The 26,162-nt window shown below is 33.1% G+C and overlaps 1 protein-coding gene across 3 annotated transcripts in view; it reads left to right on the top strand.

Annotated features, from left to right (window-relative positions):
- The window catches only part of pde8b (phosphodiesterase 8B), a 97,766-nt gene that overhangs the window by 45,120 nt on the left and 26,484 nt on the right, over window positions 1–26,162 (top strand). For 2 of the 3 annotated variants that reach the window (XM_021469002.3, XM_009295180.5), the window contains exons 2-10: window positions 1,838–1,894; window positions 6,420–6,610; window positions 9,927–9,986; window positions 10,074–10,131; window positions 12,139–12,227; window positions 14,059–14,137; window positions 17,721–17,861; window positions 17,949–18,037; window positions 19,922–19,976. In XM_021469002.3, coding sequence (XP_021324677.1) covers window positions 1,838–1,894; window positions 6,420–6,610; window positions 9,927–9,986; window positions 10,074–10,131; window positions 12,139–12,227; window positions 14,059–14,137; window positions 17,721–17,861; window positions 17,949–18,037; window positions 19,922–19,976 — 819 coding nt within the window. Of the gene's footprint in view, window positions 1–1,229; window positions 1,751–1,837; window positions 1,895–6,419; window positions 6,611–9,926; window positions 9,987–10,073; window positions 10,132–12,138; window positions 12,228–14,058; window positions 14,138–17,720; window positions 17,862–17,948; window positions 18,038–19,921; window positions 19,977–26,162 lie in introns of those variants that run through there. The other variant, XM_009295181.5, reaches the window with a different exon arrangement.

Genomic DNA, 26,162 nt, shown 5'->3' with positions numbered 1-26,162 from the left:
TAATGTTTTTAACTACAGTTTAACTTCTGATTTTTTGATGATTTTTGTCTTCAGTAGAAAATTAAAGAATATTTTTTTCAAAATTAATAAATAAATAGATGTTTGTTTGTGATTCATAAATCAAGTCAAAATCAATGGCTACCAGCATTTCTTTTTTTAAAATTTGCTCTAAAGTAAAAAAAAAAAAAAAAAAAAAAAAATATATATATATATATATATATATATATATATATATATATATATATATATATATATATATATATATATATATATATGGAACCAGTGACCTTTTTGCAGTGAGGTGACAGTGCTAACCACTGAGCCACCGTGCCGCCCATCTTCCAACATAATAAAATGGAATTTATATCTTTATGTTTTTGTCAGTCAGTAACATTTGTCCTATATTTCTATTTTATTTAGTTGCATTTTTGCAATTTTTTATTGTGTTTTTGCCATTTTCTAATAGTTTTTTGGTTGTTGTTAAAATATGGCTATAGTGTTTTTGTTTTATTGTTTTCAAGTTCAGCTAAATGAAAAGACAAATTTTCTTTTAATCGGCAACTAGCATTTAAATAGTATTTATTTATTTATAAATTATTTTTTTTACTTTATTTCATTTTTTATTTTATGTCAAGGCGCTAAAAATATTTTCAGTGCTATAATATTTATAATATTATTATTGCAATATGTAATATGTATAATATGTTTATAACAATATTTCATTCTAGCACGATTAGCATTATTGCCTCACATCAAGAAGGTCCCGGCTAGGCCAGTTGGTGTTTCTGTGTAGAGTTTGCATGTTCTCCCTGTGTTGGCGTGGGTTTCCTCCGGGTGCTCCGGTTTCCCCCACTGTCCAAACACATGCGCTACAGGTGAATTGGACAAGGTAAATTGGCCGTAGTGTATGTGTGTGTGTGTGTATGCGAGAGTATTTTTGTGTTTACTGGGTAGCGGCTGGAAGGGCATCTGCTACGTAAAACATATGCCGGAATAGTTGGTGGTTCATTTCGCTGTGGCGACCCCTGACAAATAAAAGACTGAGCTGAAGGAAAATGAATGAATAACATGAGTAAATCAAACATTTGAAGACATTTTCAGTGTTCTGATACAGTGTGTACTATTTATTTTGTGTGTCAGCCAGGCATTTAACATAAGACTTCTCAAACAAACTGATTTAATTCTAACGATGTTCATCTCTTTTTACTCGAAAGTGTATGAAAAACAAAGATTGTGCAATGCAACTAACGTATTAACCAAAAATGAAAAGTGTATTACATATGCTGCTTTTACAGTGATTATGATCCGTTTTTAGCCTTGTGTGTGAGTGAGTGTGTGAGCCTGCTGAGAGGCTTATGTACAGTGTTTAAGTGGATGACGCAGAAAGCTTTGAGCCACCTGCTCTCTGTCATTGCAACAATGTCGCCGCTCCGTTTGGACAGCGCCATAAAAACCAGCCCTTAACTTTTCTTTTTTACAATGTATATTACATCCTATGGCTGCCGTTTGAAGTGTGTGAGCTCTTATAAAGTGCTTTGATGAGCGGAATAAGGAAAACAAAGCCGGATAACACACTCAGATTGGAGTTTGTGCTACATCTGATCTGTGATTAAATCAGAATCGATTTTTTTCTTCATTGCTCTGGCATGGATTTGTAAACGGTTGTGGACATTAAAGCGTGTCCAAACAGCAATGTGGGCTTAAAAACAAGGACAGGAATGTCAGAATGTTACTCCAGGGCTCGGAGATGGTAAAACTGAGTGCATTCCTAAATTAGTTAACTTTTTTTTTTATTGTTTTGACTAAACGTGTCTGTTTTTTCCTCAATCTTTTGCAGGTGTCTGGTGCTGAGGATCGATTGGGGCCGATGCGACTGAGCCATGAACCCATACAGGTACAGCCATTTCATTTTTTGTTTTGTTTTTTTCTTTTTTACCTATTTAATTTTTTTTTTTTTTCATTTTAATTTGGTGTCTATCCCTTCATTTGTTTGTTTGTTTGTTTGTTTATTTAAATGTACATGGATCATTTTCCAGTAATATTTCCACATGATAAAATGTCTTTTATAACCTTTTGATTAATTAGTTTTTATTAGCATTGTTGTTTAGTAACATTTGTAGTTTTTATCAATGCTTACAGTTTTTTTTATTTTGTTAAAGTTTTAGTCATTTTTTATTTATATTTTTAGTTTATTGTTAAAATATGGCTATATTGTTTTTTAATATTATTATTAGTATTATTATTATTTATTTATTTTCATTTTTAACATTTTTAACATTTTTATTTTGTTTATTTATATTTGGTATGCTTCCATGTTTTGCTTGTTTGTGTGTTTGTTTATTTTTGTTTATGTTTGGCCTTAATAACCTTTTCGAAAAAATAAATGTTGCCATTCAGTAACATTTGCAGTGTTTATAGTTGTTGGTATTAATAATAATAATAATAATAATAATAATAATAATTTCTAATTAATAACAATTTAATAATTTAATATTTTTTATAATAATAATAGTTGTATTTATTAATTATTTTAACTTTTACATTTTTAACAATTTTATTTAGTTTAATTATGGGATGATTTTATTTATTCATTTATTTATTTATTGGTATCTAGCAATGTTTTTTTTTTGTGTGTGTGTTTGTTTATTTTTGTAGGTTTGGCCTTTATGACCTTTTCATTAATAAATGTTGCCATTCAGTAACATTTGCAGTGTTTATTATTATATCATCAATAATAATAATATTCATTCATTCATTCATTTTCTTTTTGGCTTAGTCCCTTTATTAATCTGGGGTCGCCACAGCGGACAAACCACAAAACTTAGTTTATTGTTAAAATATGGCTATATATTTTTTTATTATTTTTTTTTTTTACTTTTTAATTTTAACATTTGTTTATTCATTGGATTTTGTTTATTTATATATTTGGTATATATCAATGTTTTGCTTGTGTGATTATTTTTTGCAGGTTTGGCCTTTATAACCTTTTCATAAATACATTTTGCCATTCACTAACATTTGCAGTGTTTATTAATCATGATAATAATAATAATTATTATTATAATTATTATATAAATACTTATAATAATTATATTTAATTTGTGGGAGGCGCGGTGGCGCAGTGGGTAGCACTGTCGTGTCAACAGCAAGGCCGCTGGTTTGAGTCTCGGCTGGGTCTGTTGGCATTTCTGTGTGGAGTTTGCATGTTCTCCCTTTGTGGGTGTGGGTTTCCTCTGGGTGCTCCCCACAAGCCCAAAGGCGTGCTTTAGCCCATAGGTGAATTGGGAAAGCTAAATTGTCCATAGTGTGTTTTTGAATAAGAGTGTATGGTTGTTTACCAGTGATGGGTTGCAGCTGAAAGGGCATCCCCTGCGTAAAAAACATATGCTGGTTAAGTTGGCAGTTCATTCCGCTGTGGCGACCCTAGATTAATAAAGGCACTAAACTGAAAAGAAAATGGATGAATTAATATTTCATTTGTTAAAGTTTTAGTCATTTTTATTTAATTTTAGTCATTTATTTATTTATTTTTTGTTTATTGCAAAAAAGGGCGATATTGTTTTATATATATATATATATATATATATATATATATATATATATATATATATATATATATATATATATATATATATATATAATTTTATTTTTATTTTTTTTTGTACTGTACATTTTAAACTTTTTTTGTTTATTTATTGGATCTTTTATTTTTATGGTATCTATCAACATTTTTTTGTTTATGTGTTTGTTTATTTAAATGCACATTTTTGCTGGTTTGGCCTTTATAACCATTTCATAAATTAATGTTGCCATTCAGTAACATTTGCAGTTATTATTATTATTAATATTAGTATTAGTAGTAGTAGTAGTAGTAATAGTAGTAGTAGTAGTAGCAGTAGTAATATTGTTATTATTTATATAATAGTTAATAATAATAATAATAATAATAATAATAATAATAATAATAATAATTATTATTATTATTATAATTATAATAATAATAATTTGGTAAACTTTGAGTGATTTTGATGTAAGTTTTTTTTATTTATTGTTTAATTGTGTCTATTGTTTTTATACATTTTTAAAAACTTTTGCTTGTTTTTAAAAGTTTTTTTTAACGTTTTTTATTTATTTTTATTTTTTTCAAAATTTTATTTGCTATCTGTCTATCTATATATAATTTGTTAAATGATGGGTAATGGGCGCTGCCGTTGTTGCTAGAAAGGTGCATTCAGAAATAACAGAGAAGTATTTATATTATTTATTAAATTACGCATTAATTGTATTTTATTATCGTCTACTCTTATCTCGATCCTAAACCGTAGTGTAAAAATATTATTTGTTGTACAGTGTCACAAAAATTATGCTATATTGATGGTAGTACCCTCAGCTGTATCCCATCTAGACTTCACCATGCTGCAGGAGAGGTTGAAGTCCAGATAGGATACAGCTGAGGATATTCACGTCAGGCCTACAGCAAAAATAAGAGAAATAGAAAAAATATTGTAGTGACTTAAACAGTGTGTATCTTACGTGAACAAAGCACATCCTTCAGTTATATTAAAATAATTATTACTGCACAATTCCTTTGTATTTTACAAACCTAAATAATATGTTTTGCTTGTAAAAACATTATTGAAATATTCTAAATATTACTTGTTTGAAAGCATGGATAAATTGTAATTTAGGACAAGTGCTGCGCACCTCTTTTTGTCCTTCAGCACATGCCGTCAGATTAGCATTTTTGCAGTTGATGACGTGCGCTCTGAACATTCTAATCACACCGGTGTGATTGTATGCTTCAGGGACAAGCCAAGGCTGATCACACCATTGTGAATGTACTCGGAAAACGATAATAATTATAACCCTCATTTCAAAACTGCATGATGTGATGCAGGGTGTGCAAGGTGTGACAAAAAAAAAAACAAGTTGGTAATGGCAAATACATTTTCACACCACTGAAGTCATGCATTATAATCTCTCATAATCTTGTGTGATGTCACTGAAACATCATCACTGCAGGTCCCTTTGAAAAGAGCAGGCTTTACAGTGACATCATTAGTGTCATTGTCCTGCTTCATCCAGTAAGTCAAGCGAGCAAGGGCACCTAAAGACCTCTTAACATGAAGTCATGGCCCCGGGGATAATCTTAAGGATTGACACACAGATTATCCTGTGTTTGCACGCGTGCAAGTGTGTGTGCATTTGCGTGAGTTCGTGTGTGTGGTATTAGTGGGAATTATGGTTAACTAAAAGTGGAATTGTGTAAGAGAAAATGTTAACCTAATGACTGACTTCTTGTCCCCCACATTGAGGCTGTTTATGTAATCTCTTATTCTCTGTAAGTCAGATTTAGCTGATTACATTGAGGACATCAATTAAGATTGATTTTACAAATGAAGCTACTGTTTTTTTAGTGTCTCTTGAAGCTTAGTTGAATTGAAAAAAATCTATTTATTAGCACACCTTTCGTATTCGTTTTTCCGGCCGCAACCCATCTCTGGGAAACATCCACACACACATCCACACACACACACACACTCATACACTACGGACAATTTAGCCTACCCAATTCACCTGTACCACATGTCTTTGGACTGTGGGGGAAACCGGAGCACCCGGAGGAAACCCACACGAACGCAGGGAGAACATGCAAACTCCACATAGAAACGCCAACGAGGTTCAACCAGCGACCCAGTGACCTTCTTGCTGTGAGGCGACAGCACTACCTACTGCGCCACTGTTTCACCCATATTGTCAATTAGCCAATCAGAAACTTCCAAAGTCATCTGAGCTTTTTCAGAGGCATAATAATCTTATTGTATGTAAACTTGACTTTCAAGAAAAGTAATAACAATTTCTCAAAATTATCTCTCTCACTATTCTACTATTAAGCATGACAGAAACATATTTGATAATCCTAACTTACCTAAAAGAGAAAACGTTTAGTCACATTAACATCTGACTTTTTTAAAATGGTTATGTGTCTTTTTATACAGTGTATGTAAACTTCTGGTTTCAACTGTATATGTGTAATGCGTGTTTTTCTTTTCTGTATTTATTGTCAACTTTGTTAATAGTATATTGTTTTGTTTTAGAGTATCTTGCACTGTGTGGAGCCAGCAGCTAAGCTTTTCACTCATCATAGCACTCATGCTGCTAATGATGTGACAATAAAAGTGATTTGATAATTTAAAAGAGTTTATAACCTTGCTGGCTGAGGTCACTGCGCCCCCTGTAGGTGCACATATAACACTACACGCGGGCCTTCAGAGCGACAAAGGCGTCCTGAACGACCTGAGCCTTGTGGAATTTCACATGGCAGCTCCATGATTTCACAACGCTGACCGGGATGAAAGAGTGTTGACCTTTCGCATTCTCCCACCAACAGCACCTCTCTCCATCTCTCTGTCGCTCAGGTGTTACTGGTCTTCGCCAAAGAGGACAGTCAGAGCGATGCCTTCTGGTGGGCGTGCGAGAGGGCCGCTTTCAGGTGCAACATCGCACGCACACCTGAGTCTGCGCTCGAGTGTTTCCTGGACAAACACCACGAGATCGTCATCATCGATGGACGACACCCGCGATACTTTGAGGCCGAGGCCATCTGTCGGTGAGAACAAGAAAAACAAGCTGCTCTCTCTCCATTTCTCCTTTAAAGTAATGTTTCACATGTAAATCAATCATATTTATTTTGAAGCTTGCATTGCTAGTTTTGTGGTGAACAATTCATCTGTGCATGTCATTAAGACAAAAACAAATAGTTTGCCCTTTTAATCTAAAATTAAAATTAGGACTGCTCGATTATGGGAGAAATCATAATCACAATTATTTTGGTCATAATTGTAATCAAGATTATTCAAAACGACTACAGTTGAAGTCAAAATTATTCACCATCCTGTGAATTTTTTTTTATTTTTTTATTAATATTTCCCAAATGATGTTTAACTGAGCAAGGATTTTTTCACAGTAGGTCCTATAATATTTTTCTTCTGAAGAAATACTTATTTGTTTTATTTTGGCTAGAATAAAAATAGTTATTATTTATAAAAATATTTAAATATTAAATTAAAAATGTAAATATTTTGAAACCTATTTTAAGGTCAATATTATTAGCCCCCTTAAGCAATATATTTTTTGATTGGCTGCAGACGAAACTACTGTTATACAATGTTTTGTCTAATTACTCTAATTAAGCCTTTGAATCGCACTTTAATCTGAATGTTTGTATTTTGAAAAATATCAAGTCAAATATTATGTGCTGTCATCAAAAGGTAAATCTAAAAGTTCAGTTCAGTAAATCAGTTATTAGAAATGACTTATTACAACTATTATGTTTAGAAATGGGTTGAAAAAAATATTTCTATTAATATTGATTAGTTGACATTTAGATGCAATGCAACTTAATTCAACAAACGAACGATCAAAATAAAGTGTGACCTTATCTTTTACTTTATCAACATGATCAAAACCAAATAAAACACCCTTGTATGACAAAGAAAAAATATCTAAAAGAGAGACATGTATAAATAAACTGAATTCTTTATAAAAAATCTTAACATGGCCACGTTCCCTGAAAAGATAATCGAGAGATTCATCTATTATTTCACAAAAGGAACAAAGGTGATACCTCTCAGGAAGCTTTTCTATGTAAACATTCACCAGAGAAACTTGATGTTGCGATTTGAAGCAAACCTCTTTAGCCTTATCTGTAATTAAAAAAAAATTGGGGGTTAAAGACCACACAATCTTCCAAGGAATATCATGAAATAAATCATTCCAGTGAAATATGACATGAGGAATAGAGGTTATTTCATTCTGAAAAAGATGATGAATCTTTCTATTTCTGAGAGAAGGGTTAAGCGTGAAACAAACATTTCCAATCACTGTTTTACAAGCGTTAGTTAATGAAGTAAAAGGGAGAACAGAATCAAGAGAGTTTTTTGAAAGGGCAATAACTCCGCTGGGAATTGCGTCCATGACTATAGCAAACTCTCGTGGGGTTATAGGAATACAGTATTTACTTTGGAACTGAGAATAAAAAAGTAAATGAACATGATTATTTAAAAGTTGAGAGACTAAGCAAATATTTTTCTCAAACCAATTAGGAAAAGATATAGATTTATTTCTTTATCAAATATCATGGTTATTCCAGATATAATATTTATAGGAACTGAAGTTGTGTTTACTGTATATATTAGATAGCATGCTAATAATACTTGCTTATGGAAATTGGATCATTTAATAGGAAGTTTAGTAATATTTTAATTACATACCAACAAAAAGGGGAGCCCACCAACTTTGGAGAAAATATATTTGGTAAACGCATTCCAAAGGGAATCAGGATCATTCAAAAACTGCCTCAACCAATTTATCTTGAATGTATTATTCATAGAAGAAAAATCAAGAAAGTTTAGCCCCCAATAATCATAACTGTTTATAATAACAGATTTTTTAATATAGTGTCTTCTGTTTGTCTAAAGAAAGTCAAAAAGCTTTATTTTTAGTTAAATTCTCAGATTCTTTTCACAATGGCATCACTCCACTTCTCCCTATCGGCAAAGCAGTGTATTTTAAGGTATTTTACCTTTGAATGAATGGGATCAGTGCTAATTTCATTGATGAAAATTTTTGTCATTTTTTTTTTTTTGTGACAAACAAGTTTCTACCGACGAAAACTAGAAACTGTGTTGTGGTAAATATCCAATCAGAATTCATCTTGGTGTGTAATACATGACGCACTCAAACACAAATTTGAAAAGTAACTGATCCACAGTAGACGCAGGATGCGTATATTTGTACAGATATGTTCGCTTTAGAACTCCTTTATGTGAGTAAACAGAGCCATGTGACTGAGTGCACATTTTACAAGATAACACATTATTATTTGCCAGTCATATTTGACTCTACTTAATTACTCAGTGCTATACAAGATCTCCACTAAAGTATCACACTTGGGGGGAAAATGTGCTTTATGCATTATAAAGCTTGAAGCATCAGAATCAATATCAGTATTGGCCGATCTCCATGACAAGGAATCAGTACTTGGTATAGGCCGATCCACATGACAAGAAATCAGTACTCGATGTTGACCGATCACCATGACAAGGAATCAGTACTTTGTATCTGCCGATCAATATGACAAAGGAGTTAGTACTTGGTATAGACAGATCACCATGACAAGAAATCAGTACTTTGTATCGGCCAATCACCATGACAAAGGAGTTAGTACTTAGTATAGACAGATCACCATGACAAGAAATCAGTACTTGGTATTGGCCGACCCCCTTGACAAGGAAACAATACTTGGTATCGGCCGATCACCATGACAAAGAATCAGTACTTTGTATCGACCGATTACCATGACAAAGGAGTTAGTACTTGGTATCGACCGATCACCATGACAAGGAATCAGTACTCGGTATCGGCCGATCACCATGACAAGGAATCAGTACTTTGTATCGGCCGATCACCATGACAAAGGAGTTAGTACTTGGTATAGACAGATCACCATGACAAGGAATCAGTACTTGGTATTGGTCGACCCCTTTGACAAGGAAACAATACTTGGTATTGGCCAATCACCATGACAAAGAATCAGTACTTTGTATCGACCGATTACCATGACAAAGGAGTTAGTACTTGGTATAGACAGATCACCATGACAAGGAATCAGTACTTTGTATTAGCTGCAAAAATCCTGATCGGAGCGTCCCTAAATTTGACAACTGTATATAATTAACATGACAATCTCAGACAATATATAGTTTCAAACTACCAAACATGTCAAAACAGGCACTTTGTTAAATGTTTTAAAGTCAAAAGACCCATGCATTTTGTAGAATTTTGTTACAGTGTGTTTGTGATACAACAAGAAATAATGATGACCTGTTTTGTTTTTTCCTCTTTTCGTATGCATTTTTAAACAGGATGATTCGAGCAACCAAGCTGTCTGAACACACAGTTATTTTGGCAGTGATGCCCCAAACGTAAGGCCTCAGATCCCGCTTTCATCTATTATCCATGTGTTGCGGTCTTCATCGTGTTCCTCCTACTGATCTTTCTCTCTCTCACAGTCCGTCAGATCAGGAGGAACCATCTGTCCTTCCTCTTCTCTCTGCTGGCTTCTCTAGAGTGAGTGTTTTTCTCTACCGTTCTGCCATACGGACGGGACGTTGACATTAGTCACCTCTGATAAGCTCTGATTTGTAAATGAAAATGTGATTTTTTTATAAAGCTGCTTTAAAAAGATAGAGATATAAACACTATAAAAATTATGCAAAGCAGAGGGCAGAGATAAATGTGAGTGTAGGCATGTCCCGTTTACTCAAATTTAAACGGAATTAACCGCCAACTATCCCAGCATATTTTTTAGGCAGCCGATGCCATTCCAGCCGCAACCCAGTTCTGGGAAACACCCAAGATTTCTTACTCGTTGTATTTTTGACAATACTGGATAAGCCGAAATTTTAAATCTCTTTTTGTTTAATACAATGTCTTTTTTGTGTGTGTTTTTAATTAAGCGTGTTATTTACGAGAGTCAGGTTTATGATTATTATACCACATAAGCATAACTTCTAGTCATAAATGATATTTTATTTACATTTAGGTTATATTTTTATGCTTAATACCTTAATAAAAACAAATATTTTTGTATTTCACTTTAGTTTTATTAATATAACATCACTTATAGAGAAGATACCAAATGGGAGTAAAATATTTAAGCATATTTTTTTTTTTAGTATCTGCTACAAATTGTTCACATATTTATATTAAAATAAAACAAATTATATTTTATATACTTTTACATTAAACTTTTATGGTTAATTCCTAAATAAAACTGAATATTTTTGTATTTCACTTTAACTTTATTAGTGTAACAAATCACTTATAGGGCATTTACTGAATGGGAGTAAACTATATATAAATATTTAGGCTTTTTTGTGTCTGCATCAAATTTTTCACATATTTATAGTCAAACAAAACATAATTGATATTTTATTTACATTTAGATTATATTTTTACACTTAATTCCTAAATCAAACCTAATATTTTTTTATTTCACTTTAATTTTATTAGTGTAACACATCACTTATAGAGCAGATATTGAATGGGAGTAAACTATATATACATAATTCATGCATATGTTTTGTTTTTTTTGTCTGCATCAAAATTTTCACATGCATATTAAAATAAAACAGCGTACTAATTCTAACCTGCACTTATGATCTTACAATTAATTGTGATCAAACTCAAAATCTGTATAATTAAATTATTTAAAACTTCCTTAAATGGGTAAGACCTAATGGTTTAAAGCAATAGTCCACAACCCCTGAGTCGCAGTAAAATTGTCAAGCGTTGACCGGTCCACGGCGCTAAAAAGGTTGGGAACCAGCGGTTTAAAGAACAGTATCAAAGTGTAAAGATTTAAAAAGACAATTAATTAGCTATATTTTTATATATTAACAATAAAATATATTGTGGGGGAACACAGTGGCTCAGTGGTTAGCGCTGTTGCCTCACAGCAAGAAGGCTGCTGGTTCGAAAGTCGGTCAGGTCAGTTGGCATTTCGGTCTGGAGTTAGCATGTTCTCCCCGTGTTGTTGTGTGTTTTCTCCAGGTGCTCCAGTTTCTCCCACTGTCCAAACACATGCGCCATAGGTGAATTAAATAAACTGGATTGGCCGTAGTGTACTACTAGAGACTATTAAGCAAGTGTGAGTTGGAAGTGGTTGGAGCTAACCTATGCAGAGCTGCGGCCCTCCAGGAATTGAGTTTGAGACCATTGGACTAAGCCAAAGGAAAATGAATGAATGGATGAAAGAAAGGACATCCTCTGTAGTTAAAAAATGCGCAAAATGTTGGATTGCCATCTCACTTTGCTTTACAGACAGTTTTTTAGAGTGATTCACTAGAAACATTGTATATTTTAACATTCATCCCAGTTCAGCTCCACGTCCCATAGAATTCCCAGATGTTCTTCAGTATAAATATCCAGAGCAGATAAGTTTGTTTACTGATCCCAGTGGAAAAAAAAAAATCTGCACTGGACTTCAGCAGGCCGCACAAAACTAGGCCAGTATGTGTAGAGTGTGATCCATGCAGTGATCCATACAGTATATCTCTCGCTCTTGTCTTTCAGCGGTACCTGGAGAACAGCAGTGTTTCAGCCTGCTATAATGAGTTAATCCAGCTGGAGCACGGAGAGGTTCGGGCTCAGTTCAAGCTGAGGTGAGACTAACACATATTTGTCCCATGTTCATCCACACTACACGACCAAAGAACACGTGTCATTAGCTAAAAGTACTGTATCTTTAAAGTTATAGTACAAAGTTACTATGAACCTGTTTACATTTATTAAATAAAACCACAACAAAATATAACTGTTTTTTGCGATCAACAACTGAGAGAAAAAACATCATGTTCACTAAAGAAAAGATTCATTCATTCGTTTTGTTTTCGGCAGTCCCTTTATTCATCAGGGATTGCCACAGTGGAATGAACCACTAACTTATCAAGCATATGTTTTACGCAGCAGATGCCCTTTCAGCTGCAAACATCCATAAACACTCACTCACACACATACACTACGGACAATTTATCTTACCCAATTCACCTATAGCGCATGTATTTGGACTGTGAGGGAAACCGGAGTATGGGGCATTCCCAAAACATGTGAGCCAAATTTGCTTTAGCATTTTCAAATATACATACAGTATCTGTTTTTTAACTTGTGCCATCATATGTTAAATAAAACTCAGCATAATAATCACATCATCGTGGTTTGAGGAATCAGGGAAGGATATGCAGATGAGCCAGTCAGGGAGCAGGTTTTCAAATTAAAAGGGGGTCTACAGTGTTTTTCAAAAGTCTTAGGGCCCTATCATATACCCGGCGCAATGTGGCGCAAGGCGCGGCGCAATAGAGTCTTTTACTACTTTAAGCTTGGCGCAAGGGTCATTTTGAGGTGTTGCGCCACACTGTTTAAATAGCAAATGCATTTGCGCTCAAATGTGCGCCCATAGGCGTTCTGGTCTAAAAAAGCAGGCGCGTTGCTATTTTGAGAAACTGTAAATAGTCTGTTTTCTGGCACAAAGTGCACCTGGCTTACATACTACACACAAGATGTAGAGCAATACGCAAATATCTTTACATATGAAAAAGATATTATATCTTAAAGATATATATATAATAAGAAAACATATATAGGATATAAATATTAATGATATAAATATTACAAAACATTTATTTCTAGCCTACATGAATTTTTAAAAATCACTGCCTTTATACTTTCTTGATCTTGGGAGGCTTTTTCAGTTCATTCAATTTGCTTTTGTATAATGTTATTATTATTAGCAGTATTATTTATTATATCCATATTTATATTTGTTTTATTAAAAACAAGCTTAGATTTGTCCACCTGTCAGGTTTTAGACCATATGGGGCATAGCAGGTATATTTGGAAATAACTCAGCATTTTGACCACACTTTATTATTATTAATCATTTATTTGTTTGCTGGAAATTAGAACAAAATTTAGAAATAGTTTTGAAACAAATCTTTGTGCTTAACAAACTAAATTAATTATTTATAGGCTAATTGATGTCTGTGCGGTAAGGTTTCCCCATCCATGAGAGCAAAAGCGAAAGTGAACTTACTTTACGTCATGTAAATAGCAAATGCGCTATGGCGCGACGCAGCTGGCTCTTAAAGGGAATGGGAGATGAGACTCTTATTGGTTTATTCTTAAAACACACCTATAACTCGTTAAGAAAAAAACTCAACCCTTTTAGACCATGCGCCATGGCACAAAGCGGATTTTCTCGTCCTTAAGTTAGCAAAAATGCGTTCTGACATGCCCTGAAAGCGTTTGCGTTTTGCGCTTTGCGCATGGACCGTCAAAATAGAGCCCTAAGTTTTCAAGGGTTGAATCCTACAGGTGTAACGGTAGCAAAAGTTGTGCATTTTAAAACCAAAAATACATGCTTAAATGTAGCCTGTGGCCGCTGCTGTGAGATGGATGCAGAAGCTGTCATGTTTGTTTGTGTTTCTGTGCTTGCAGGGCTTGTAACGCTGTGTTTACTGCACTAGAACAGTGTCAGGAGGCCGTGGAGATCAGCAGTGAGGATCATGTCATACAAGTGAGTTCTAGGAGACAAACACGGTCTTCCTACTGGGATTTGCTTACATTAAAGCAGGCTCTTTTTGTTCAAAGAAACTTCCTGGAGGAGAATGCATTAGCGTGTGTCCACATTTCCATTTATTTTTTTCCCATAGGGATTTGTAATGTGATAAGACTTAAGACATGAACAAACCAGTCAACCAGCAAACTTTACAAGCTTTGATTTGAGGGAAAGAAGTTTATTCAAATCTGAGAAAAAGACTAATGTATAAGGATGTGAGTTTAACAAGGTTAATGAGTGGAAGCATTGCTTATGACACAGTCACGTTACGTTTTTTCTCAGTGGTTTTGGTGCATTCCTTACAACACTATTTACATTTGCACAACATTTCATTTCATTTTCTTGTCGGCTTAGTCCCTTTATTAGTCCGGAGTCGCCAAAGCGGAATGAACCGCCAATTCCCCTTCCAGCCGCAACCCATCTCTGGGAAACATCCACACACACACACTCATACACTACAGACAATTTAGCTTACCCAATTCACCTGTACCGCATCTCTTTGGACTGTGGGGGAAACCAGAGCACCCAGAGGAAACCCACGCGAACGCAGGTAGAACATGCAAACTCCACACAGAAACGCCAACTGAGCCGAGGCTCGAACCAGTGACCCAGCTACCTTCTTGCTGTGAGGCAACAGCACTACCTACTGCGCCACTGGTTGCCCCATTTGCACAACAGTTAATGCAAAACTAATTCTCAAAACAATTAGTCATTTGTGCACATCCAAGTAGCAGTTTCTCATTCCTTCCAACAAATTGCGAATGCTTTTGGACATGCATCAATTGCTTTCATACAACTCTCTGCTGTTTATAACATTATCATTTGCTTATTAACTAAACTTGTAAATGCTGAATAGTCATTTCATATAAAACTAATAGTCCTCATTTCATTACTTGAGTCATTACATACAAAAATGTTGAACTAGTTGTCAAAATCTGTCAAGCAAATTTTATATATATATATATATATATATATATATATATATATATATATATATATATATATATATATATAAAATGTAAATCTTTATTTTCCTGAAAATGTCTTCAAATTTGAACAGTTCATGAATGATTTACAGACCTGTGTATGTTGTAGGTTCAGTTCCAATATGACCTGCAATATCGTGTACAGTTGTGCACAGCTCTACCCAAAGGAAGTTTATGTTTGTTGTAAATAAGGCTGTGTTTATTCTTTTGCACAATGCTGTGGATAAATTAGAATTGCAGTAAAGTAGAATTGCAGTAAAATGTGAAACATACATATTCAGAGTCTTGTACTTAGATACCTCACTAAATGCAGTGATGTCTAACTATACTGTAGTTTTCAAATGGCTGTGTGAATAGTATACAGTGCTGTTTTGAGCACTTTCAGGAAGTGTCACCAAAATCTGACTTCTTTGCATTGATGTCCAGAGTAAACTGTCATACTGAAAACATGACAAAGCCATTTTCTTGTTCATAAACAATGGTGTCAGGACTTTTCATCTTGATGGCACTGACACTTTCATTGACATCAATACTCGCTTTTGAGGAATGAACTATCCATTTTGAGCATGTGACGCGCTTTTGCAGGTTATCAGCTAGGTTTTGCAGTTTGTACTAATTGTTTTGAGAAATGCATTAACTGTTGTGCAGAAATGCAGTAGTGTTGTGAGAAATGCACCAAAGCGACTGAGAAAAAACTGTAAATTAATTGAGAAATATAAAAATTCATAATAATTTAAACTTTTTGGTTGTATCTATAAAAAAATGTCTCTCAAGAATATCACAAAATATGCATATGGATGGATGGATGGATGAATGATAGATAGATAGATAGATAGATAGATAGATAGATAGATAGATAGATAGATAGATAGATAGATAGATAGATAGATAGATAGATAGATAGATAGATAGATAGATAGATAGATAGATAGATAGATAGATACTGTATATAGGAAAAAATCTGTCGCATATTATGATTGTTTTGGTCAAAATTGTAATTACAATTATTTAAATCAATTACCAGTTTTATCATAAGGTAAATAGATAACAGGTTTTGATGGTCCGTTTATATATATATATATATATATATATATATATATATATATATATATATATATATATATATATATATATATATATATATATATATATAATGTCAATTAGTTGCCATGTAAATGCAATGTACTGTAACTTAAATTCAACAAATGGACCATCAAAATTAAGTGTGACCTGTAAATAAGTTGCTATTTCACAGTTCTCAATGCTTAAGCAGAATGGGACAAACAAGTCCTCAAAATTATGAAATAATAAAATATATAAACTAATAAAATGCTACTGAAAAAAATATGCAAACGAAAAAAAACCTGCTTTAAGCATCTTCACTGTAAAAATTAAAACAGTTTTATAAGATTTTGTCTTTTGTTTGATTAATAATAATAAGAACAGTCGGCGGAAGTTGAAGAGCACACTGTCACTTTAAGTGACCAATTTATGGTTTTGTGTGTGTGTCGTTCCCTTTAGTTTTAAAGACATGAATGTATTGAATACACATCAATAAATCAAGCGGATCCCATGCTGCAAAAGCCATGTTACATGATTTCACAGATTTTCACACGAAACAGGAACAAATGTAGACTTTTTAAAGGGACTAAGATATGATGCAGTAGTAAAACAATTTAAAACAAACAAACAAACAAAATATTACCAAAATTATTTTTAAAAAATGTTGTTTTGCCATTTTTGGGAAGTTTGTTTTGGTTTTTGAACATGAGCTACCATCGGTCCCATAGTGATTATGCAGTTAGGGGGTGTGTTCTGGAACCTGTCTTTAAAAGTTTATCAATTATTATTAAAAATCGATATGGCTATGAAGAAAATGTACAAGTTTTTACTTCCAGAATCTTACTGTTCTGCTCTTTAAAGAATTTAACAGTAAGGTTTTCAAATGGCAAAGTTAGCTGGTGTCTGAATCTAGTTGAAGTTATATACTATTATATAAACATAATAGTTTTAGTAACTCATTTCTAATAACTGATTACTTGTATCTTTGCCATGATGACAGTTCATAATATTTTACCAGATACTAGTAAAGAGAGATATTTTTCAAGTTACTAGTATTCAGCTTAAAGTGCAATTTAAAGACAACTAGGTTAATCAGGCAAGTTAGGGTAATTAGAATTAATTAAGTCATTAAAAATGAATATGTGTTGAGTAGACAATTCGAAAAAATATATCACTTAAGGGCTTAATAATATTGACCCTAAAATGTTTTTTTTTTTTTTTTTTTTTTTTTTTTAAACTGCTTTTATTCTATCCGGAAAAAAAATAATAAGAAAAAATATTATAGGAAATACTGTGAAAAATTGCTTGCTCTGTTAATTTGGGAAATATTTGAAAAAGAAAAAAAAAATCAATGTAGGGCTAATAATTTTGACTTCAGCTGTATATAATGCTTATGATATTGTGAACACAAAAAAACTTAAGATATAAAAACCACATGATATCCCCTTTTATGAATACTTGCTGGTGTATTTATGTTTCTGTTTGTTTTTTAGTATGTAAATCCAGCGTTTGAAAAGATGATGGGTTATCATCGAGGAGAACTGATCGGTAAGGAGCTGACCGAACTGCCCAGGAGTGACAAGAACAGCGCCGACCTGCTGGACACCATCAACACCTGCATCAAGAAAGGAAAGGTCAGACGCCTATTCGAGCACCATAAAAGTATCTGCTTTAACCTTAATTCATTACAGAATGTTCAACATGTGTGTTTGTTTGCCCAGGAATGGCAGGGGATCTATTTCTCAAGGAGGAAGTCAGGGGACAGTATTCAGCAATATGTCAAAATCACTCCTGTGGTTGGCCAGGGAGGGTGAGTCACATGATTATTAAAAAAGTGATGAAAAATGTCAATTATAAAATCAATTTGTGTGTTTGTGTGCATGTATTTTACATTTGTTGATTAATACATCTATTAAATGCATTTATTAATTAGTAATTAGATTGAATTTAACATTTATAAATAATAATAATATTTAAAAACTATAATAATAATAAAATGTTTAATAAATATGTTGTTTAAATGTTTAATGTTTAATAATAAATAATATTATTATGTCATGTCAATATTATATGGTGTCTGTGTATTTTACATGTATTTATTAATACATCTAATAAATACATTTCTTGATTAATAATTAGCATTAATTTAACATTTATAAATAATAATAACATTTAAAAACTATAATAATAATAACATGTCATGTTAATATTTTATGAAGTTTGTATATTTTACGCTTATCTATTAATGCATCTAATAAATACATTTGTTGATTAATAATTAGTGTTAATTTTTAATAAAAAAATATATAAAATAAATTAACAAAATAAAACAATTTTATGTTAATATTATATGAAGTTTGTGTATTTTACATTTATTTATTAATACATTTGTTAAAAATTATTGATTAATTATTTGAATTAATTTAACATTTATAAATAATAATAATAATAATAATAATAACATTAATAATAACATTTAAAAACTATAATAGTAATAAAATGTCATGTTAATATTATATGATGTTTGTGTATTTTACATTTATTTATTATTTCATCTATTTAATACATTTGTTGATTTATAATTATTATTAATTTAACATTTATAAATAAGAATAAGAATAAATTAAATACTATAATAATAATAATGTAATAATAACATTTCATGTTCCTGTTATATGATTTTTGTGTATTTTGTGTTTATTTTTTAATACATCTATTAAATAGCTTTATTGATTAATAAATAGAATTAATTGAACATTTATAAATATTATTATTAATAATAATAATAATAAAAATAATAACATTCAAAAAGTATAATAATAATAAAATGTCATGTTAATGTTTTATGATTTTTGTATATTTTACATTAATTTATTAATACATCTAATAAACACATTTATATACAAAAATAGATTTAATGTAACATTTATAAATAATAAATAATAATTATAATAAAAACTAAAATAATAATGATAAAAAATAATAATAATAATAAAATGTCATGTTAATATTATATGATGTTTGTATATTTTACATGTATTTATAAATACATCTATTAAATACATTTCTTGATTAATAATTAGCAATAATTTAACATTTATTATTAATAATAATAATACATTTAAAAACTATAATAATAATAATAATTATTATTAAATGTCATGTTAATATTGATTAATAATTAGCATTAATTTAACATTTATAAAAAATAATACAATTAAAAATAATATAATAATGCAAATTATAGTAAAGATATTTTAATATATAATGTTGTTAATATTATATATATATATATGTGTGTGTGTGTGTGTGTGTGTGTGTGTGTGTGTGTGTGTGTGTGTGTGTGTGTGTGTGTGTGTGTGTGTGTGTGTGTGTGTGTGTTTGTGTGTTTTATTATTATTTTATTGTGTTTATTCATGTTATATTTTATTTTTATGTTCCAAATAAATAGCAGGTCTCATGTAAGAGTTTTATAATAATATTTTTAATGAATGTTTTTGTTTTTATTTCAATATTTTTAAAATATTTTTTATAGTTTTTTTTTACATTGAATGACACTTGAAAATGACAAAAAGAAACATTTCTGTGGTATTGCAATCGTGCCTTTTCAATTATTGTAGTTTTTTAATTTTTTTTATTTTTCCAAATTTGCCACAACAAATCAGTCAAAAATAATTATTTCCTTATCTTCCAGAAAAATCCGTCATTTCGTGTCCATCAAGAGGCCTTACAGTGACAACCACAGACAGGTACGTTTCCTATCATCTCCTCCAGGTAATATTTTCATTTGGCTTCATGTGAGACTTTAATCAGTGCATATCCAGTAGATGTTCAACCCGCCTAATGTCGACCTATTATTAGAGCTCTCAAATTAGCAGCAAAACTTGAAGTGTGCGAAGCACGTGAGGACGACTGTGGGCAGAAATGTTAGCATCTCTCCTGACAAGCCAGTGTCAGAGAGCCAGACGGGCGTAAGGGTTATTAATAAAACAAGTCTAAACCCTGCTGTTAGTTCTAGCATTAGCTGGGGCTGCTGCTCTGAAACAGACACAGTGACGTGTGTGTGAAATAGCTGGAGCTTTACTCACTGCTTAACCATAATTTTCTTTGAATCATTGCCAGCTACAATTAGTGAAATTGGACGAAAATAATATATTTATTGATATAGAGTTTAAGTCAAAATTAATATGTTTTATTAGGTATTTTTTTTAACCTAATTAACTTTTAAATTGCCTTTAAATTGGTCTTTAAGCTTAAAAAATATGTAGTAAAATATTATTTACTGTCATCATGGCAAAGATAAAAAGAAATCAGTCATTAGAAATGAGTTATTAAAACTATTATGTTTTGAAATGTGTTGAAAAATAGAAGTTGTATATAAAAATAATATACAGAAGGGTTAATAATTAAGGAGGGCTAATAATTCGGGCTTCATCTGTATATGGATGGATATAAAGGCCGAAGGATATGTTTATTTATTTCGTTTTTTTAAGGGTCTATTGTGACTTACAATCCTGTCCTATCCTCAATTATCTGAGTTATTCTGTCTATCAACACGTAACAAACACGTCTCAGGCCCCATTTACACTAATACATTTTAGTTTTAAGAACGCATAAGTTTTGCTATGGTTACGCCATATGTCCGAACTACGCCAGAGTTTTCGAGCACTGAAAAGCTTTTTAAAAAGCTGAAGAGGCCATTTTAGTTTTAAAACGCTTCTGCTACGTGTCAGTGTTGATTGGGAAAACTGAGACATGTAAAAACGAAGGCATGACTGCAGACGTTCAGCTATTTGATTGAGGCTTTTTCCTCAATATTAAGTAGCCTAAACACAGTTCAGTCTTGCATCCTCTCCTTGTAAGTTCAGACTTTGCAAGTTTGATATGGAAAACAAACTCCCGAGGATACGTGGAGTAAATCTTTTAAAAGGAGCAGAGTAATTTATAATTTCATTCGCATCACCCTGGATATGTTCTTTCACTTTTTTTTTTTTTTTACAATAAAATGAAAATAAGATACAAGGAACAGTCTACTTTCGTTTTAATGTTAGCAACTTAACAGACACCAAAAATGTCTGAGGCGTCATGTTGCTAAAAATTTATATGAGCGTCATCTTAACTGTATGCATATTTATAACAAAATGGAGCCTATAACATTACTGCCAATTGAAAATACAAAACATACTCCCTCTTTTGCTAGATATCAGTTTTAATAATCAATAATGGCTGTTGTAAAAGTATAACGTACAGTAAGTTTTTTCAATATAGCAAATAAAGTCCAGCAATCAGTCAAATTTGCAGATTCTGGACGTGGTTACATTGACTAATATACTTATCTTTGCACTCAGTCAAAACACATTACCTGAGAACAAGTAATAGATTCAAAAGACCAAAGTCAGGGAATATGTCGTTAGATAGAGACAACAAGATGAATTAAATATCACGTTTAACAAATATAGTGAGATCGGATCCAGATGTAGATCCTTGATGAGCAGTCCCACGTGCACAGCTCTCATCGCTCAAGTGCATGCCAGAGTGTGTGTGTGGGGTCACGTGATGTTTGTTTTTCAACAGTGTAATGTGGACGGAGAACTGTTCAAAAACGCTAGGTGAAATGCAGATCGTTTTCATTGTAAAACACCGTTTTAAAACTAAAACGTATAAGCATAAATAGGGCCTGTGTTTAAATCCAAAGATGCAAATGAAAGGGCAGTGAAACCCCTTATCTCAGCAGGGTGTTTTCACACCGCTAGTTTAAAAAAAAGTCAGGAAAGTGGGTGAGTCCAGCTTTGTTTAGGTGAGACTGTTGAGTGGCGAAAGAGGGAAGGGTTTGCATGAAAAGGGGTGTTTCATTACGTACACGTGTTATTTTCACAGTGGCACTCAAACAGAGACGCAAGGGAAATATATAGCGGATATAGCTGTGTGGAAGTGGAGGATTTTTAGTCCATAATATTTAGTGATATTACTGTACTGTAACTAAATCATTTTCACCAATGTATTCAATGTATTAATCTTCAAAAACTGAAAGAGTACTGCTGATGATACTAACTAGATTTGCCTCAGAATAAACATAAACAAAAACATTGATCACACACTTACCAAATCTGTAAAGACAGGACAGTCAGCAAGAACTGAAATGGTGTTGAGTGCCAAATCCAGATTGTGCAATATCCAGATTGGAAAAGCTCTCGGGTAAAAAATGTTTCTTACAAAAATATTTTTGTCGCGTGTTAGCTAGATGCCAGCGGTGCTCGCATCATGGGGAAATGGAAACAAATACTTCATTGAAGCACATTTATAAAAGCAACACTGACGACCCATGTCTCCGAACAATTCTTCTACTACTTGTTTGAATTACGGTTGGCAACACAACGTGGCGTCTCTCTGAACACTGTAACAGGTAAAAGGAGTCTTCAAAGCTATCATGCATATTAATGAAGTTGCATCTTGTTCACAATAGAGCGTGCTGATTGGTTCGAACCAAGTCTATCTCATCAATTATGGAACAGATGTGCTGAAAACTGAATGATGTCACTTTGTACCGGCCGGTACAGACATCCAATCTCCACGCTGAAATTTATACAATGATCTCCTCGCTGTGATGTTGCTTTAAAAAACTATTTTTAAATCGGAAGAACGAATTTGCTCTAAACAATGCAAAACAACCAATTTTCACATGTTAGCTAAATATATGTGTCCTAATAGTGTTTTAAGCAACTTGGGACATATATATGACTGTCAACATCTTAAAAATGTGTTTTGATGTTTCGTGAACTTTTAAACTTATGCGCAAGACTGGAAAATTGCATAAAACATTTGCAAATCAAGCACTATTTCCCATCCAAAATCATCACTTTCTGTTAAACTGGCACCAAATATCCATGAGAAAAATGGAATTTGCTGTAGTAGGAGAAGCACTTTTTCTTACATAATAAATAACTTGCGTCTCAGAAAACAAAGCTGAAATGTAATAAATGTGAATGGCTTTTGGAGGTGTGAGACGCTTTTTGGGAGTGCAGACGCTTAAGACACTTCAGGAGGTAAAAATGCTTAATCACATTGATGATGGACTTTGGCTGAGGGATTTTAGACAACACAGACTCATTTAGAAATGTAGTCCCGTGGACTTTTTCTGGAGACCGCGAATTATGTAGCCGTAGGTACGTATGGCTGCATTTCAGTTTTTAAGCGAACGCTACGGGGCGATATGACGGTGTTCCTTTTTGCGCTTACCGGCTGACGGCTTACCTCCATGTGTAAGGCTTTCCAGCTGCAACCAGTTTGTCCAGTTAGCTTGTCGTGTACCACGGCGGACTTAAAACACAGAGAGGAGTTGACCACCATGACCATGACCGTGTTCGAGTCCGGGGAAGAGCGGTTCCAGAAATCAGGTAAGACAAAAACAAAATCCAAAAAAAAAAATTAACAAGTGAATAACAGGGTGAGAATATGGTAAAATCTGAAGACGTAGTACAATTCAGATGAGGGCTTTTCTTTTTTTAGACGGCTTTTGTAAATCATTGGTTGGGTTTAGGGAAGTAAGTGGGTGGGCGGGTCAATCTGTAAAACTGGTTGGGTTTAGGGAAGGAGAAGCGTGGGTCAGTCGATTGGCCGGTCGCCCAGTCAGTCATTCAGCCAGTCAGACAGACGGTCGGTCAACAGCAGTCTCTGGTAGGTTTACGCGAGAACAGCACTCGCGGGAGACATTTGAGATATGAAAAAGCGTGCACAGCTGCCACTCCTGGATTCACGAAAACAAAAACTGCAAAAATACGTACCTCCCGGGAAGTATTTTGCGGTCTCCAGAAACGTCCACGGGACTACGTTTTCAGAATGAGTCTGGGTTGATTTTATAATGACCAAAACAACATTTCAGATGTTTTACAATGTGGCCAGTCAACTGGTTTGTCCATTAATTTCATCCCAAAGCACGTGATCTCTTATTACAAAATCACCTTTATATATCAGGGGTTGCCACAGTGGACTGAACCGCCAACTATTAAGGCATAAATTTTACATAGCGGATGCCCTTCCAGCACTATAGGTGAATTGGATTAACTAAATTGACCATAAATAAATAAATTGTGTGTGTGTGTGAATGCTGGAGTGTATGAGTGTTTCCCAGTACTGGGTTGTGCCTGGAAGGACATCCATTACATAAAACATATGCCAGAATAGTTGGCGGTTCATTCCGCTTTGGCGACCCCTGATATATAAGGAACTAAGCTAAAGGAAAATTAATAAATGATTGAATAATATTTCTTATATTTACTGCTTATTAGAGACAATGTATTTAAAAAACATTACTAAGTCTTACCACATAGTTTTCAGAAAACAAGTGCATCTATATCTGTCATCTAAAACATTTCTCCTTGAATATTTTTGCTTTCAAACATGACAGAAGTTCTGATTTAGAAATTGACGTATGAGAATAACGAGTTCACCAAGATGGATTAAAGCAGATGAAAATAATGGATTGTTTTTTAGTGACCCTGTAGTAAATCTTCTGTGGTTCAGTGTGTGGCTGTTAATCAGATTTTAATCAGATTTTCTGACCTCATCCTTTAGTACGGTGTATTAAAGCTCTTTTATCTTCTTACCTGCATGTCATATGTACTGTATGTGAGGTCATTTGTTTTCACATTTTTTGGGAAGTGTGGAAATTCCTATCCAGTCAGCACCCTCTTTTACTTTTTGATAAAACAGAATTCTTACTTGCTATATAAATTCATTTTGGCATCCCTTTCTCTCTCTAATCTCTGACCTAAGACTGAAAATCCTGTGTCATTCATTCAAAACCTGATCATGTTAAAAGGATTAAATGGATTGGCAGCAGGCAGGATTTCCGTCCAGGCGAACTCAACAAACACTAAAACTAATGTCAAGATAAGGCACATACCTGATAAATCATATCTTTTCCTTTGTAATCCGAGTCTCTACCCTTAAAACAACGAACAACAGGATATTTTTGTTGGTTGCTTGATCTTTTTTCATCATTTCTGCGAGAGAATGACCCAAACACAGCCAAGGAAACTCTCAAATGGTTTGATAGAGAGAAAATAAAGCTGTAGAATGGCCCAGCCAATCACCTGACTTGAATCCAATAGTAAACACAAATTGAAGATCAGATTTGATAGATGAGGCCTTCAGAATCATCAAGATTTGTACACTGTTGAAGTCTGTGAAAAATTTACAGTTGAGCAGTTCTTGTGACTTCATTCTCCATATGAGAAACGTCTTTAATGGCCTGCTTCCACTGAGTGGTACAGTACGGGTCGGTACGGGTCACCTTTATCAGGCTTGCGTTTCCACTGCTAAAAGGGTACCAATGGTAGTCTTTTGGAGGGCGTGGTGTACTGCAGAAAGTTTCAGTCGACATCATGCTCGAGGAAATGTTAAAGTAAAGCTGTACAGTTCGTTCACATATCAAATGAGAAGCACTCCTCACGAAACAGATGCTTTATACACATAAATACTTGTGTATAAATGTTCATTACTAACCTTTCTATGAACATGATTTAATTATAACTGCAGGTCAATGATGTGAAATAGCCTACTGTAACTAAAGAACTGTTAACTGTTACTGTTAACTGTTAAATAACTACTGTAAATAAATGCAACATATGAACACATACAGACCCTTACAGTCTCCGATATAATACCAATTACAGAAAAACTACACACAGCATACATTTAGTCCTTATTTGGGTTTAAAAACAACAGGCAACATATAGCCTACAGTCAGTGCAAACCTCACATCTGTATCTTTAATCTTCACCAGCACATGTAACCTCTTGTTAGAGACTAATTCCATCATTTCAAGTTCATAAAAGTCCAAAAGGTGATGATAATAGTTAAACATGGCAGTTTGTTCATATTTTAGGTTGCTGAAAGAAACATTTGCTCCTTTGTTTTTTCCGGCTTTTCCTTTG

This window comes from Danio rerio, chromosome 21 (assembly GCF_049306965.1).
Source record: "Danio rerio strain Tuebingen ecotype United States chromosome 21, GRCz12tu, whole genome shotgun sequence".
Lineage (NCBI taxonomy): Eukaryota > Metazoa > Chordata > Actinopteri > Cypriniformes > Danionidae > Danio > Danio rerio.
Note: the sequence above shows the minus strand (reverse complement) of the source record. Positions and strands in the feature narration are given on the sequence as shown.